Raw genomic sequence first — 18,431 nt, 5'->3', positions numbered from 1 at the left:
GGAAAAATGGTCATTTTTAAAAAATAAAGTTTATTAGATCATAATGTTGTCTGAATTTACCACCTTTGTCAAAAGTGAACTCAAAGCTTCCAATGTAGTCTATAATTCCTCAATCAAAGTCAGCAACTTACGGACAGCTTCAGCATCTACAGTCGAGCTTTCACTAGCCAGACAAACTTCCCTTAAAATAAATTTAAAAAAAAGTTTTAGTTTACATTTTTTCACAGTGCATCATCCATTCCTTTTACTGTTTTGTTAATCAACTACATGGTAAAATTAATTATACCCAGTTATAATTACCGAAATAATCGCAGTGACTGAGTCATCTTCTCAAATTCTCTTGCTTTTCTATGTCCCTTTTGAATAACCTCCTCTGGAAGATTAGCAAGCCTTGCTGCATTAAAGCCATAGCTTTTAGGACAGGCTCCTTTAATGAATTTATACAGGAAGGTAATAGTCTCCTGGCTGGGATCTTCACATTCATTTTCTACCATGCATGCCTAAAAAAGAAAAATTACATGCTGGCAATGGAAGTACCCATTCAAAAACATAACTTTTGAATAAACAACTTGTACATACCATGTGTCCTAGGCGCACTGCAACATTTTGAGAATAGTCTTCAACCAGTGAATGGTAGTGGGTAGAAAACAATGTACGACACTTTATATTCTCAGCAAGTTCTTTAACAACTGCATTTGCTATTGCTGTCCCATCAAATGTTGCAGTACCTCTTCCTATGAAAATAAAATATACATGAACTATGTGTTACACAATCTGCCATATTATATTCGAAGGGACATGCCTCACAAAGGAATGGAAAAAAATGTACTAAAGATCAGTTTAGTATATCCAAAAGCATTCTGTAAACAGGCCCTCTCTAGCTAAGTAGGTCTGCTTGGAGTTCAGGAATACTACTCGAGTACCACTGCGCTTCAGAAACTTCCTTTTAGTTCTCTTTAAATAGCCTCATTATCCAATAAATATTCTCATTATCCCTGTAAAATTGCCACCTTAGGGCCAACTGTGGGGTCTATGGACGAAGGTGAGTGTATTCATAGTCTTTAAGAGATGTGTCCTTCAGACCATTTTCCAGAAGAATAATTCTTTGTACTAATGTTTTGGAAATTTTAGTATCTTACCTAATTCATCCACAAGCACCAGAGAATGTGCTGTTGCATGTTTAAGTATACTGGCAGTTTCACTCAATTCAACAAAAAATGTACTTTCACCTAAAAAAAAAATCACAAATAGGTGATCATTTTAAGAATCCTGTTGTAACAGTAGATTCATCTTTTAGGTTCATATCCTTTGAATCTATTATGAACTACCATGATACTAAGAGATTACTTCTAGTATGTTAAAAATTGCATAATGCTTTCAAAATGTCTGAAAGCATTCTGCCTTGCGTAACACCAGAAAAAACTAAATAAAGCATCCTATTTAAAGGTAGATGTGTTTAACACCTAAAATATAGAAATGAACTGTCAAATAACAGAGCCTTAGGTAGGGAAAAAAACTCACCTGACATTATTCTGTCTGAGGCACCAAGTCTAGTAAACACTCTATCGATTGGTGTGAGCCTACACACTTCAGCTGGTACATAACAACCCATCTGGGCCATTACAACCAGTAGGCCGGCCTGTGAATGAGGGAGAAAAAGGTCTTTTATGACTGGTGTTAGAGAACAGATAGAGATATCTCTATGTATATCCAGAAGACAGAGATAATAAGCCCTAATAAATCTTTATTAACTAGGAGTAGTCAGGCACTCTAAAAAAATTCTTCACAAACCTAAGTAGGAAAAGTGAGGCTTAGGAAGGCATGAGGCTTAGGGTCTAACTGGCTTTATTTGAAACCTCAGCACCTATATGCTAACCAACTACACTGGTGATTCTCAACCTAAAACTACTGATGCCCAGAACCAATTCCAGACCAAACAATCAGTTTCAGAGGATGAACACACCCCAACTCCCAGGTACTTTTTTGTTGTGCTCTCTAGATGATTTCTGATTTAAAAATGAAAAGGAGGTTGAAAACCACCTTACTACACTATTGCTCCTCTCTAGTTAGCAAATTTGTACAGAAATATAATACAGTGCAGTAGAGTTAGGGGGTCAGCAAACATTTTCTGTCAAGGGCCCAATGTCTGTTACACATCGTTCTTTTTCTACAACCCTTTAAAATCTAAATCATATTTAGCTCAGTAGCTAGCTAACCCCTGGCAGAAGGTCAGAAAAATATATTTATTGTTTTCCCTAAAAGCAGTTCCCAACAGTTAACTAGAGGTCATGAATCACTTTCCTGTATGAACAAGTGCAATGGTTCTTGTATAAGGGTTCCTAGAAATGAACCTAATTTAAGAACAAACATAAAACATTTGTATAATTTTCATTCATTATGAATACCTCTGCCTTCACAGGAAATGGATTCAATCAAAGTCAGAGTTCATAAAAAAACTCATGGCCTGAAACCACCTTCACCTTCTTAATATACTTCCCTTAACATCAGGCAAATATTTGACCAATAAGAATACAGTTCTTAGTTTCATGACTCAAGGAGTTTCCCTTTGCTTCCTGATAAGTCAATGACTGAATTCTATCATATGCTCCTTGGGAAACGGTGGCCTAAATATGTACCATATTCACTCTTTAAGTGTTACAAATAATTTGGTGTAACAAAACTTCAAGTTTACCTGTCTCATGAGCGTAGACTTGCCCCCCATATTCGGTCCAGTAACAAGCACACAGTAAGCTTTGCCATTTTCTTCCTCTTCCTCACAGCCTATTAGAATGTCATTTGGAATAAAGTCATCACCAAAAAAAGTCTTCGTAATGCAGGGGTGGCGTGATCCTTTAAGGTCTAGAAAGGGAGGAGTATCTTCTCCTGGCAACAGAATTACTGGACGACACATAGGACCATCACCCCCTCGACTGTAGTTAGCCAGGCACAGTAAGACATCTGTTAAAGAGAGGTCAAAAGTGAAGCGTCATTATTTTTGAGGTTTCTTGATAAGCACAAAGGCCCAACTTCTATAAGTCTTCCAGAAATGTGTTTTTAGTGAAGGTGGCATGCTCTACTTGCCCTTTAGACATGGCAGCTTTTTTTCTAAAAGTAAGCACTCTAGTGACATTGTTTTAACTGCACAAAAATAAGTCATCAGCCTAAATGTTTTACATGTCTTATAGCACTTGTACTGAAATGAGAATTAACTTCCAATTTCAAGCCCAAGAAAATATCCCCTCAAAGTAGATTTTAAGTCCTCTAATATCTAAACCAGAGGTATGCCAAAGGAAAGCTAAGATACAACAGAGAGATGCTGTAGTGGTCTCTCCTTGATATAACCATGGAGCTATAACACTTCTTAGAAGCAGAATATTCTGACAATAAGCAAAATCTTAAGAGGAAAATATATTGACCAATTTTGAACACCTGAGCTGAGGGATGATTTTACATTACCTACCAAATTGTTTAAAACTGTATTGGCTTAAGTAATGTGGCACACTCAAAAACCATGATAGATATACACACTCAAAAACAGAATAGGATGCCATTTTATTCTGGACAGTTGTGTTCAGACTAAAATAGTTTTGTACAAATTTGGGTAAACTATGGTTGCTGCATTTTTACAACAGAAAAAAACCCAAAACTGTAAAACAAGCAAAGGCTCCAAATGACTTGGCCATGAAATTTAAAGAAAAAGGAAATTACTTATGAAGCTGAAAAGGTTACCAAATTACAAATACATAAATCAGGGCTCTTAGAAATCAACTGTAGAAAAGCAAGTGTGACAACTTGGGCTAAAAGAAAAAGGGAGGATTAAAATCTTTTGAAACGTTCATGTAAAGAGATTCACTGAAATACAAAAAAGAATGCAAGGGTGTATATATATATATATATCTATATCTGTATATATAGATATATATATAGATATATAAACAAAAACTGAGTGATAGGTCAAGGGATAGCTTTAAATTAGTGTGACAAAAAATAGCTTAAAAAACAGCATTTATCGAATACTACAAATTCAACTGAAATTTGATTAAAATATATACGTGTCCCTTGAGTTTAGGGATACGAGTCAATGAGGACTTTGCAATGGACTTTCCAATCTTAATATACAGTTGGAACACAGGACGTTACTAACCAAAGCTTTAGGAACAAGCCTCTTGAAAACCTTACCCAACACTGCGATGCACTCCACAGCAGCCTGCCAGTCCTTGTAATTTTTATCAAAGTTATAGAACAGTCGCCGCATGCAGTCCTTCAATGATACATCTCTCCGTTCTTCAGCATTTATCAGATTAGCCAACTTTTTCTCAATTGTTTTGGTCCAGTATCGTTTACAGCCCTTCTTGGTAGATTTCAACTCATATTCTTCTGGCAAATTACGGGTGATGAAATTCTCGGGAATTTCCAACTGGTAACGATTCCTACCAATTCCCCAGTAGACTATGGTCCTACAGCCAATTCTACTACGCTGTTTCTCCAAGTATTCCAGGAGGCTCTGTTCATTTTCTCTTATGTCAGCAAGAGCTTGATCATAATCAGAGTCAAATCCTGCCTTGGGAGTAATCAGTCCAGTCTTTCGAGCCTTTTCATGGTCAAAGGCTGTATCCCATCGGTTTAGTTCTAAAGTCAAATCAGGAAAGCGGCCTTCAGGATTTTTTGCCTGCAGAGTAAGGACCTGCTTAAGGATTTTAGACTTAAAGTCATCAATGACTTCCTCCATAACCCCTATAATTTTACATAGTACTTTGAATCCTTCCAGAGCAGAAAGAAAATCAATAATCTTTTTTTTGCTGTATGTGGTTTCTTCATACATTATAGCCCTGCTATCTGGGTGGTTCTGGCTCTTCAGGGGAGAGCCAACATTATGAATTTTACTCAGTAGCCTCTCAAGGTCTGGAAGCTTCTTTAGAAGGTCTACAACCTCAGAGATTTTGTCAGGCACAACCATTAGGTCTTCTATGGCATCTAGACGATCACTGATAACATAAGGGTTACAGAGTGGGGCACAAAGCCATTGCTTTAGGAGCCGCTTACCGAAGGGAGTATAGCAAGTATCAATCTTGTCTAACAGGGTCCCTTCAGTAGAACCATTTGTTCCATTCAGAAAAATCTCCAAGTTGCTTAATGTCACAGCATCTAGCACCATTCGTTGACTGGCTTTAGCAAAGACAGCACCAGGTCCTGTAGCACGGACCGTGTCAGAATCCAAGGGAATATATTCTTCAAAATTAGCCATTGATAGAAGCTCCTGATCAATAAGGCATTTTTTGAGGTAGAAGACACAACCACCAAGAGCAGAGAGGGCCAATTCACTCTTCTCTCCCGGTGTCAACCCAACAGAATCAGACTCTGAGGTCATACCTTTAAGCACCTGGGGTAACATCACCCCACTGTCCTCATTTAACTTGTCCGTAAAATATCCTTCTTCAAGGAGAGTTCTCAAAGTTTTGGCTGCATCCCAAAACTGGGAACCTGGTATCAGACCTTCCTGAAGAGAAGAGGACAGTGAACCCTTGAGAATCATCTTAGTTTCCACTGAGAGATTTCCTTTCTCAAACAAGACTTGTACTGGAGGATAGTGTGCCACTAACGTCCTAAACCTGGAACAATGGCGATCATCTGAAAACTGACCTATGAAGAACTTCCCTAGCGAGGTATCAACAAAACATACTCCATACACTCGAGCGTGGCCAGAAGATTCTTCTTCTTTTTCTTTGAGGCTAAGAAGGTATTTACTGTAGTTCTCTGAGGGGTCACCTTCCAGCACACTGTAGGTCTGTGTACCCTTGGTAATGACCCTACAGATCTCCCTCCTCACCACTCTGTCATACTTAGATATATGTGCCATCTTTCGGCATCGTGCCTCCATCATTTCCGGGGTCTCGGTCTGTTCCACCCGTGCTACTTTATAGCCCTTCTGGACCAGGGAATCTGAATATCGGCCAAATGCAATTTCAGGGAAACCAGAATGGGCCCAGTTGCCTTTCATGAATACCAGCCCTAGTTCACTGACTCCAGTAAGAGCATCCATGTGGTATAGCTCATAAAACTTCCCCACCTTATAAAATATGACAAGATCAAAGTTCTGAGACTTAATCTGCCACCACTTTCTCATCCCAGGAGTACAGGAATTAAGGAAATCCTCAGGCACATAGAGTGTGGATGCATCAAAATCAGGGTGATCAGGTCGCCTCCTGTGCTTATCTCTTCTCTTCTCCTCCTTAAGCCACTCTAAAGTTTCATGATACCAGATGGTAGGGCGACTACTGTCATCACATCCTCCACTAACGTGGGCTTGGGATTCAGAATTTTGAGGGGCAGAGAAAGCACTCAAAGTATTCTTGGTTTCTGATGAAATGCCAGTTGCTCGTTTGGTGGCCGAGGGCATTTCCTTCCTTGAACTTTTCCTTTTGAGGGAGCCATTACCAGTTATCATTCTCTTCCTCTTTGGAGCAACTTTAACAGGGCTGTCCAGGCCTTCACTGTCACTGTCCCCTACTCCACTGCTTATTTCATCACTGCTTCCTTCCTCCTTAGCATCTGGCTTAAATTCCACATCAGAGCCACCAATGTCACTCTCAGAGTCTGATATGACCCTTCGCTTTTTTATCTGGCGGCTACTTCGCCTAGATCCTTGCACCTTTGGCCTCACTTCCTCTTCACTCTCAATTTCATTTTCTTCTTCACTCTTATCTGATGCGTAAGTGGCACCTGCCTGGAAGGCAAAGAAGAGTATTTTAAAACAAAGTAAAATTTGGAAAATGACAATATTGCTGTGGAATCTCTCAGTATGTTGCAACTTCATCTATCAAGAGAACCCACCTCCAGAAATAAACTATTTTCTTTCTCAAGGGATATCAATTTCAGTTTCACCTAACATTAAAACAAGTATCACAATACAGGATTAAGTGGTTCTGTCATGAGAGTTCTATCCTATTCAATACTGATGAAGTCCTTAGGATGACCACACAGTACAAATACCCATAGACGATGTCCTCATTAACAGTCATAGCTGTGGAAAAAACTTTCAGGCTTCTTCTGTTATCTTTCTTCCAGGGTCACCTCTCCTCTTATATTTGGACATGTTATGAAGTTTACCATTTTATAAATTCTTTAGTATAAAAAAGCAGTAAATCAACCTAGTTCTAGTCCTTGCTTTCCACAAACCAGCTGTACCTTCTTGGGCAAGGCACATTCACATATTATCATGGGCCTCCCTCATACGTAAAGCAGTATGAGGCTAAATGATTTCTGTAGTCACCATCCAGGTCTAAACATCTGAGTAACGTTATGATCTCTGGTTTCAACCTCAAAAATAAGATTAGAAACTCTTCTTTCATTTCTCTTAAAATACTCATTATATTAACTTACTTATTGCCTATCTCATCTAGAATAGAATAAAACAAAATCAAACTTATAGATGAATCTTTTTAAGCACACAGCATTAATTTACTAAATTAGAGAATGATGACTGTGTTTGTTTTAAATATACCAATTATTTGTTCATTTCCTTAACAAGATTTAATTCACTCAAATAGTGACCATTAATATTTGAAACCAAGGTTGTATTTCAAGGTTACTCAACCTCTATTCTTACCAATCCAAAATACAACAAAAAGTATTAGAGCATAAAACTGGATATTAATTTCCACACCCTCATACAGCAGCTTATTACCAGACACCAGGACCAATTTTATCACCATGTCCTTACTGTCCCTAAGCTCTCTATACTGGTTACCAAAATGGTCCTGCCTTTTACAGCATGTGTCTTTCTAGCAGGCTTGAGAACTTAAGTAAAAAGAGGTGCTAGGCTGCTGAGATTCTAAATAATATAACATGACCTACAGTCCAGGAATGTATAGAAGTATGCATGTTTGAGTACTAAATAGATACATGGAAAATACCACTCTAATATGCCCCTGACCCTTTTTCATCACTCTCCTAACAGAAGTAACAACCGCCTGTTAGCACTGTCCCACCTCCGTCTCTTCTTCCTCCTCTGGTTCTGAGGGCTCATCACACACTGCCAATTCAAGCCTCTTAATCTTGTCTTTATTCAAGGCTTCATCTGCACGTTGCATTGCTCTGAGAATTTCAGGCTTTGAACTGTAGAAATGACCCCCTTTCTGGGCTTCCTTTGACTTCGAACCTAAAAAACATATATATATTTATTTACAAATAGGAACTGTTGGCTGGATATTTGGCTCAATGTATAGCACTTGCCCTAAGGAACAAGAGTGACAACAATCAAGTATAATTTTTAATCTCCCATTATTTCTGATTGATACAGATAGATCAATAAAGCCTACAAGGAAGGAATTTTCAGGGAAAAACTACCAGTGAAACTGAAATTACCTATTTTACCTCATTTAAGCTGCCTTAACTGTTGGTCACCCAGGACCACTTAGTCTCTCTTCTATAATGACCTGGGACTGTGACCCGAAACACCTAGGCACACCTCCTCTTCAGGTGAGGCATGAGATCTAAAGGGGGTTTGAGACCCTTTTTAAAAAAACATTACTTAAGGAAGGCAAAAACTACACTGTCACTTAAATGAAGCAATGATATTAAAAATAAGTTTGTTCCCAAGGCAGTTAGATAAGATGTTAAAAAAAAAAAAAAATCCTACATTTTGGGACAGTAACCCAGTTCAGACTTGTAATGTTAAATTTTTTCAAAACAGTAGCATCAAAATGTCTTGCTCTACTTTAAAGTAAAACTTTTCCTTTATTCATTTCATTTCAAAGAGCTATAGTATTAAATGACATTTCCATCCACTGAGCAAAATTTCTATCCACAAGACCAATAATACAGAATTGTTTTAGTTCTTTTCCAAGAGGCATAACTAGGAATGTCTTTTTCTCTTCTTCTACCTGAATATACCTATAGTTGGAAAATGAACCTGAATTTGTCTAACAGATCCAAACGTTATATTACACCCTTCTTTCTATATACTAAAACTGATGGGACATCCTAAATTTCCATGGAATTAGCAACGTTCATAAGCTGACTAAAACAAAGCTGCAATTTCTCAATTCTCTAAAGAGCTGCACCAAAACTACAAACTGCAACAATCAAAATCATTAAGAGCAGCTCTGAACTTTTCCCAAAGTACCTGCTGCAGCTGTACTTACCCCACCCACACACCTATCTGGTGTCGTCATTCCCCGAAATCTCTGATGCAAACCACAGCTCTAAGACCATGCCCCCCAAAGAAGGCCTACTTTTTTTCATGCATGCCTCTTTGCTGATTTATTGACATACATGTATTACAATGATCTGGATATTTAAAGGGCAGAGGGCAGTATGCACATGGGTTGTTTTATAAAATAATTACAACATAAATGTAAACTTTTTTGATCTCTTTTTAAAGTCCTTTTTTGCCAAAGCTTTGTTTAGAATCTCAAAATTAGTCCTGGAAAAAGACCTCACTTATCATCTGGTCCAACTCTCTCTCATTTTATATATATGCAAACAGAATCAGAAAATAAGATTATACAGCAAATTAGTGGAGAAGACTGAACCAAATTCACTTATTTTCTTTCCATCCTGCATGTCAGATTTCTGTGTGGACTTAACTTTCTTCAGTGTGCCGTCCCTGCCCTGCAGGATGAAGAGTACTATGACCAAAAGGCATGATTCCCAGAGGTTTCTGGGAAAATGAACATTGTTCTGATTCCAAAACACTGAGTTCAACAATGTCCTAGCCAGGAGAGTCTGAAGATAGTGGAGAAAAACCTGTACATGCTGGACTGTTCAGGCACTGCATCCTGCAGTCATACTGTACATGCACTGTACAATCCAAGAGACTGATAGGGTGCACCCAGCCCAAGTGAAGCTATAAATGCAGGACTGCTGATGTCTGTGATAAATAAGGCCGGGCCTAGGAAGAGAAAGTTAAGGTTCCAGAAATCTGATTTCTGATGTGAACCTCAATGCAGATGTGCTCATAAGGTGAGGATTTTGAAGGCCAGGTAGCATGCATCTCCATCTGTCCTAAAGAATGTCACTGATCTATATTCTGTGCATCTTGGCTGCATTTATTTTCTTTTGGAACCTTTAAGATGGGAACACTTTAATTTACTCTTTTCATGTCTGAGTATGGCATTTTGGTCCAAATCACGAGATCCAATCATGAAATCATTTTTCCTTTAATGATATGATATTGCTATAACTCACTCAGAAGGACGGAAATGCAGCTTAAGACCAGCTGCATCTTATCCTTTTCCCATGCTAGAAGCTTTCACCACACCACTCCTGCAATTTATTCGAGTAAAATATGCTTAATTCCACTGTATGGGAGACACTAACACTCAGACTCATGTGTGCGTGCATGCTCTCTCTCTCACAAACATACACAATCTGCAGAGTGAATCTTTTACCTGTATATGGCTTTAATAGCCTTCTGCTAACCCAGCCCCTCGTTGGGCTGTCATCAAAAAACTGTACATGAACTCGGGCAGACTTTCCTTTCTCACGGATGAATGTTCCATCAAAAGGGTGGTTGTAAACCAGGCAAGGCCACCAAGGGTAACCCTCCATCTTGGCCCAAACCAAATCACCTGGTGAGAAGTCACAAGAACTGTTGCCAAAAGAAAATACATAATTTGGTTAATAGTTTGTTAAGCTACATTAAAGGCAATTACCTACAAAGAAGCAATTTTAAGGAAGGTATCTTTAAGACTCCTTTGAAATTTTCTGGCATTAATATACAGGAACAGAAATTCTAGAATTAATGATTTTTTAAAAAACATTTTCAAGTTATTTTTAAAAACATAAGCAAATATCACAATGTTTATTAAGAGAAACAAGGTTAGAGACTATCTCAGAATTATTCAAGGTTTAAAAACTGTAGCAGAATTCTGATAGACTACTGATAGCAGGAAAAAGACATAAACTCATTGTACTTGTGATCCAAATTATAATGAGTAACACCTGTACTACAAATATGGTCTACATAGGAACAGGATCTGACCCAAAGTATTAATACCAAACATACCGACTGTGTAAATTTGCTGCTTATATTCAATATTATCGACTTTGCTCCAATGTATTCCAAATACTCCAAAAGCTGCCTATAGCACACTACTACCCCCACCCTCACCCTAAAAATCTAGCTTTATGGAAAAACTTAAGTCAAGAGATAAGTGCCTAATGTACCCAAAATAGTTGAGTACATAATGCCTACAGAATCAACAGGAGATTCAATCTTCACAAAAGCTGATTTAGCCCTAAAGGTTTCCTGAGAAAGGGAGAGGAGGGGAAAGGAGAGGGAGAAGGGTAGCAGTGTCCAGTGACAGACTACAAGAGTCCCTCAGTGATGGAGAGGGACAACAACTGATAAACCCTGCTCAAGTACTATATACCAAGATTTTCTAAGCCCGCTTACAGGTTTTCGCTGAATAACTACAAATGTAAAATAAGCACATTACAAAAAGAATATTTTAGACATTTTTGAATCATCAATTGAGGCCACCTTATAAAATCAGGCCCAATCATAAAATTAAAGTATTTCTTTCTTCAAAAAAATGTGAATATGGAAATCCCTATGCTGGACAGTTAGAAAAGAAACCAGAACAGGAGCGTGGCTTCAGCTGGTGCTTATATCAAGGGGCTTTAAGGTACATTCTTCTTTCAACTTAGAAATCTATAGCAACCAGCACAACTTTATAATTATTGCTGTCAAACACCACAAGGCTCATCTTCAAACAGGGAGCTGTGTCTGCACCATTCAGATTTCTTACCTTAAGTGCTTCATCCTTCCTAACATATCCATTAATTAACAGGATACAAAGACCCTTATCTCCGTGTGGAACTGTCAAGCAGGCTTTCCCTTAACTTAGGCAGGTAGCCACTTAACCACAAAGTCTATCACACACTGGTATCAGAAAACCACAAGCTGGGACTTCCCTGGGGGCGCAGCGGTTTAAGAATCCGCCTGTCAATGCACGGGACACGGGTTCAAGCCCTGGTCCAGGAAGATCCCACCTGCGGCGGAGCAATTAAGCCCGTGCACCACAACTACTGAGCCGCACACCTAGAGCCTGTGCTCCACAACAAGAGAAGCCACCGCTCTCTGGAACTAGAGAAAGCCTGCATGCAGCAACAAAGACCGAACGCAGCCAAAAATAAAGTTATTAAAAATAAATTTAAAAATTAAAATGACAATATATCTCAAATGTTTGATATTCTTGGGATTTTAAAGACAGTTTTAAAAAGGTAAGAGGAGGGCTTCCCTGGTGGTGCAGTGGTTGAGCGTCTGCCTGCCGATGCAGGGGATGTGGGTTCGTGCCCCGGTCTGGGAAGACCCCACAGGCCGCGGAGCGGCTGGGCCCGTGAGCCATGGCCGCTGGGCCTGCGCGTCCGGAGCCTGTGCCCCGCAACGGGAGAGGCCACAGCAGTAAGAGGTCCGCATACCGCAAAAAAACCAAAAAAAAGTAAGAGGAAAAGGTGACAGCTCAGAAAAACAAGTGTAAAAGCCTTCATACAATTAAAAATAAGAAATGACTTAAGCTAAATATACAGTGAACAGATCTTTAAGCTTTTGCTTTAAAAATCACATTATTTTTGCTCCCTCTTCAGCCCATTACCTTGGTGTTGATTACTAGTTGTGCCCCAAATTTGTAGGCAAAATTTTTGGCTATCTACTTTTTAAAAAAGAATCAGTAGATAGCAATGTACTGCTAGAATTTGCTCCTATAAACAATAAAAGATAGACTGGGTATGTCTAACAAAAACTTGTGTATGTAAATACAAGTTTCACAAACGTGAAACATGCTCTCAAGCCAACTTTAGAAATCAAACGATCAGTGTCTGTATCTACCTCTTAAGGTGGACCATTAGAGCAGAATTCCCCTACCCTCAAACAGCTAATGAGAAAAGAGAAGTAATCAGAGCAATTAATAACAAAGGCTCCCATCATACCTGCCCACCTGTACCTCTGCCCACATACCTGGCTTGCTTTCTTTCAGCTTGCATAACTATGGCACCCATCACTTACGCATTAGGTCTACAGTGACCATATAAATTATCATCCAAACTGGCCTCTAAAACTATTTCCTAAATAAATTATCATCCAAACTGGCCTCGGAAACTGTTTCCTAAATATTATTAGAAAGGAAGTCTACATAAAATACTAAAAGAAACCAGAGTTCTTCGGAGAGCAGCTTAAGAAGCAGGGACATTGACCATCCTCATCAGAATGAAAAGATGTTTTCAAAAGTTCTGAGGACAGGGACTTCCCTGGTGGCGCAGTGGTTAAGAATCCGCCTGCCGATGCTGGGGACACGGGTTTGAGCCCTGGTCCGGGAGGAATCCCACATGCCACGGAGCACCTAAGCCCATGCGCCGCAACTACTGAGCCTGCACTCTAGAGCCCATGAGACACAACCACTGAGCCCGTGCGCCACAACTACTGAAGCCCACCCGCCTAGAGCCCGTGCTCTGCAACAAGAGAAGCCACCGCAAGAAGAAGCCCGCGCAACACAACAAAGAGTAGCCCCCCTGCTCTCCGCAACTAGAGAAAGCCCGCGTGCAGCAACAAGACCCAACACAACCAAAAATTTTTTAAAAGTTCTGAGGGCAATGTTAAAAAGTCATAAAAGGGCTTCCCTGGTGGCACAGTGGTTGAGAGTCTGCCTGCCAATGCAGGGGACACGGGTTCGTGCCCCGGTCGGGGAAGATCCCACATACCGCGGAGCGGCTGGGCCCGTGAGCCATGGCCGCTGAGCCTGCGCGTCCGGAGCCTGTGCTCCGCAACAGGAGAGGCCACAACAGTGAGAGGCCTGCATACCGCAAAAAAAATAATAATAAAAAAATAATAATAATTTAAAAAATCATAAAAGCCAGCTTAAAAGAGGCTCCCACTGACCAAAGTATAAGTTCAGCATCTTTTTAAATACCAGTTTTAATAGTATCGATTAAATCAAATTAGGTCTGTGAAACTGAGTCCACAATGATACTTTTTTAAAAGCTTGAATACTTTTCTTACAATAATATTATATTAGGTGTGATATTATTTGGAAAATGTATTACTATAGATTTAATTGTATGAAAATTCTCAGGAAAGGCACCTACAACTAGGGCGGATAGTTACCTTTAACTAAAGGCTCTTAGGAAAAAAAAAAACTTGTCAATGTCTGACACACCACTCCTATAAATGAGTACAAGGCATACACTTAAAATTTTTTACTGCCCTCATTTCTCATAATCAACAGATAATTATCACTGAAATGAGACTGTGAAAAATAAACTAGCTAAGACTTGCTTAAAAAACCCAGATTTAGTTGTCAGAAGCCTTGCTCACAGCTCTTTCAATTATGGTCTTAATAAACTACAGAAGAAATAAAAGTATTGAGAAGCAGGCCTAGAGTGCATAAACATACATCCTGTAGCCATTTATTGAAACTGATGTCACCTCGACTCCTTCATTTCTCTCATCAACAAAAGTGGAAAAATACTTTTGCATCACACCTGACTGACAAAGTAACTAAGGGGAAAAAAAAACCAGGCAAAACACTTTAACACTGGAGCACAAGAGAAAACTAAATGACAAATAACCATTAAAAGATGCTCAACTTCTTTTAAAGAGTTCAACGACCCTCATAAAAAGTCCAAATGTCTTTGTAGCCCATTAGCCTGTTGGTGACTGGATCTCTGCATACCTAAGGCTCCTGCCTCCTCTTCATTCTCAATTTGCAGGACCTTCCTCTTCCTGCACCAGCTTCTAAAACTCCCTCACCTCCACAGTAGCCTGGCTAACTTCTTCTTGTCCTCTAGTCTCAGCCTAGAGAGCTGAAAGCCTACCCGGACCCACACATACCCCATCCTCCCCCCAAAGCACACGGAGCTCACCAACTCTGCTCCTGCTCTAGAATTGCCTTTTTGCTTGTCCCATTCACTGTTATATCCAGGATCTACAATGCCCAATACTGTGCCTGCCAGAGCAGATACGTTAACATTTGTTGAATAAAAGCCAAATCTATGTATACAAAAATAAGGTAAAATTCAAAAATTAAGAAAAAAAAGAAAGCCAAATCTATATACTGAATGGAGAGTTTCTTTAGAAGCCTAGTATCAAATGCCCATCTTTCCTGAATACTTTGGAAGTAGTCCCCATAGTAGGTGGTCAAGTGTAAACAATGTTATGCTTTTACAAGTCTCCTAAATTCAGACCTCAAAAAAACAAAGAGCATATGCTATACAACACATAAAGCACAACCATACAATAAATACTTCCATCCGTTTAGAATGGATGCAGGAAGAATCAAATTCATGTTTAAGTAAACATTATTAACACATTGTGCATCTCTCACCATGAAAAATAGCCTGTTACAGAGGATGCACATGTAGGGAAGGAAAAATATTTTCCCCTTTACCCTTCTGAGTTCTTGGCTAAGAGCCCCTGTAATAAAAGATTAACAAGAGGCTTCCCTGGTGGCGCACTGGTTAAGAATCCGCCTGCCGATGCAGGGGACGCGGGTTCGTGCCCCGGTCCGGGAGGATCCCACATGCCGCTGAGCGGCTGGGCCCGTGCAACGCGAGAGGCCGCGGTGGTGAGAGGCCCAAAATACCGCAAAAAAAAAAAAAAAAAGATTAACAAGAAAAAGACAGACAAAAGTTTATTAACATGTATACCTCCCCATAAACGTGGGAGATACTAAGGAAAACTAACTCCTACAGATGGCCCGAGTCACCATCTTAAAACATCATCTGCAGCTTTATAAAGACAAAAGAAAGGTGGGGTGGCGGGGACAGATAAGGGAGGTTACCAGGAAAAGAACAAAAAACAAGGGTATGGTTGTTATGCAGATTTCAGTCAGTGCCTTCTCCATTTAATAAGTTTCGGATGATTTAGAGTCACTCTTCTCTTCCTAGTACAGAGAGGGAGACATCCTTACAAATGGAGATTTCCTTTTTAAATGTAAATTTCCCTTACAGAAGAGTAACTTCTATAGCTCTCAGAGCTTCTCCAGTGTCCCCCAGTTTCTCAAAAATTATCAGTTCAAAATAACCTCTATGCCAGAGGCACATTATGGGGTGGCATATCCTGCTACTCTTCACACAACTACATAAACTTCTTGAGAGGGTCGCTTAAAGGAGAATAACACTGTAATTCCACGTAGACTTTGAAAAATCTGTATAACACCTAAAACGCAGGACATTGTAAATCAACTACTCAAGTTTCTTATCCTGAATGCGTTCTTTATTTTTCTGTACCACTATTTCTTCATCCTTTCAAATGGCTACCATTACACACTATGCCTAATACAATACCTGGGATACAGTAAATGTGAGCTTTTCAAAATGTCGCCCGCTCCTCCAACAAAGGCCAGCCAAGCCCTGGAACAGCGCTGAACTGCCGAGAAGGCGAGGAAGACACCTCTGGGCAGGCTTCCCTATAATCGCGTCCCTACGTCCCCGTCCAGAGTCAGAGCAAGGCCTTTGGAGGCTCACTCTCAATTCCGGAAAAATTACACAGCCCCAACCTGCCCTGAAATCGCCAGCAAAAGATGCACTATATCAGGGAGTTCCCTGGTGGTCTAGTGGTTAGGATTCCTCGCTGTCACTGCTGGGACCGGGGTTCAATCCCTGGTCGGGGACTGAGATCCCAAAAGCCTGGGGGAGGGGGGCGGCCAAAAAAAAGATGCACTGTTCCTTAAACTAACATTATTTTCAACTGGCACAATACTTCCAGGTGTCAAAATCAACACTGTTCCTAAACTTTGATCTGTTTGGGGGCATATGCTGTCTACCTACAGGATGAGCCAACTGGATCCCTGCACTTGCTGCTCCCCCGCCCCTGCAATCCTTACTATCACCAATCAGACGCCTCCGTCTACGAGTGGACACACCCCTCGCGCTCTAAACTCGTCGTCCACCCCCAACCCCCATACCCAGGCCGAGGGCCCGCCCACCCACCCCGCCAGAGGCTTCGAGTCCGAGGCGCTCAGCCAAACATCGAGCGTATTCCTCCAACGACTACTGGACCGGTAATTCACCGTCCCAGCTGTGAAGGAGAAACGTCCTCCGGGAGTCCCACTCGCAGTACGCCGCGCCCCACAACCTGCAGGTGGCCGGCGGGCATTCCCCCGGCGGGCATTCCTCCTTCCCGCCACCCCTCCCCCGCCCCGGGTAGGCACCAGCCCCTCCCTCGCCCAGGGAGCGCACCCCACGCCGAGCAGGCAAGCTCTTTTCTCTTCCCGCCGCACCCTTAGCGCTCCCGTCTCTCATTTCTCCTCCCTGCCCCGAGCACCTTCCACTCCTCCTCCCCCACCTGACGGACCGCCTCTACCCCCGAACTAAGCGCGTCCTCCCTTCCCCTCCAACCCTTCGTACACAGCCGATTTCCTCCTACCCTGTTTACAAGCTACACCCCCAAGGCTCCCTGCGCTCTTTCAAGCCAAATATGCAACCCCACCTCCTCCGAGCCCAGGCGCTGGCCGAGCACTCCAGCGCCACCCCCCCCCCCGAGGCGAGCCTCCCTTCCCTGGGCTCCCTGCGCCTCCCCCCACTGCACCACCTCCTCCGAGCCCAGGGCCTGGCCGCGCACCCCCCAGGCCCCTGAGGCGACCTCCCTGCGTCCCGACACCCCGCTACCTGGCGGGGACCGCAGGGGCTGCCGACTTCCGCAGGCCTCCGTTGAGGTTCCTCGCCTCGGCCCGCGAAGTGGAGCCCGCCAGGGGCCCCGGCCCAGGCCCGGCCTCGCTCCAGGCCGCATCCCCGCCTGGGGAAGGGGGAGAGGCCCCGGTGGCAGCGGCGGCGGCGCTTTCACTTGAGGCCCTGACCGGGTCTTTGCTGGCATTATTCAGGGCTGGAGACTTGGGGAAGAAGCTGTACAGCGTGCTTTGTCGCGACATGGCCACGGTCGCCGAGGCCCAGCCGCTGTGTCGGACCGAGCCACTAGAGGCACGGCAAGTACCGCGAGGGGCCTGCTGGCGGGAAATCGGGGGGGAGGCGCGCTCTGCCGGAGGAACACTGGCCCCATCGGCCAATCGGCAGGCCGTTCGCGGGCGGAGTCCCGGGCGGCGCGCGTCCGGCCCCGCCCCCTCGGGCGCCAGGAGACGTGGGGAGGGGAGGGGCCAGCACGCCGCGCGGGGTAGCTGCCCTTGGCGCCTCCAGCCTTCTCTCCCCGCGGCATGAATGGCCCGGGGCTGGTTAGGACTGGAACACCTCGGCCCGAGCGAAGCTGGGCGCTGCTGCGGGGCTGAACCCCTCGGGAAGGCGTTCCTCTTTGGAAGGGAATCTGGCGGTCGCGGGGGTGCGATCACGCAGGGGCAGGTGTGTGACGAGTGCGTGCACCGCGTAAGCATGAGTGGCCGCAGTGCAAGGGGTAAACCGAACGGCCACAGAAAGAAGCCCTGGCGGAGAAACGCCTTCCAGAGCCTGCATGAACAATCCCGCTGTTAGAACGCTTACCCCAA

General features: G+C 42.4%; 1 protein-coding gene across 1 annotated transcript; it reads right to left on the bottom strand.

Moving 5' to 3' along the window:
• Nucleotides 1–10: 10 nt before the first annotated feature.
• Nucleotides 11–17,934, bottom strand: MSH6 (mutS homolog 6). The gene is made up of 10 exons (XM_082671927.1): nucleotides 17,608–17,934; nucleotides 10,392–10,591; nucleotides 7,989–8,158; nucleotides 4,180–6,724; nucleotides 2,693–2,958; nucleotides 1,522–1,639; nucleotides 1,140–1,229; nucleotides 580–734; nucleotides 301–500; nucleotides 11–181 (listed from the first exon to the last, which is right to left on the bottom strand). The coding sequence occupies exons 1-10, from the start codon at nucleotides 17,865–17,867 to the stop codon at nucleotides 100–102; spliced, it is 4,086 nt and encodes a 1,361-aa protein (XP_082528053.1). The 5' UTR covers nucleotides 17,868–17,934; the 3' UTR covers nucleotides 11–99.
• Nucleotides 17,935–18,431: the final 497 nt, after the last annotated feature.

The sequence above is a fragment of the Grampus griseus genome (genome assembly GCF_964374135.1).
Source record: "Grampus griseus genome assembly, chromosome: 15".
Taxonomy (NCBI): domain Eukaryota; kingdom Metazoa; phylum Chordata; class Mammalia; order Artiodactyla; family Delphinidae; genus Grampus; species Grampus griseus.
This window is presented reverse-complemented; position numbering and strand designations above follow the sequence as displayed.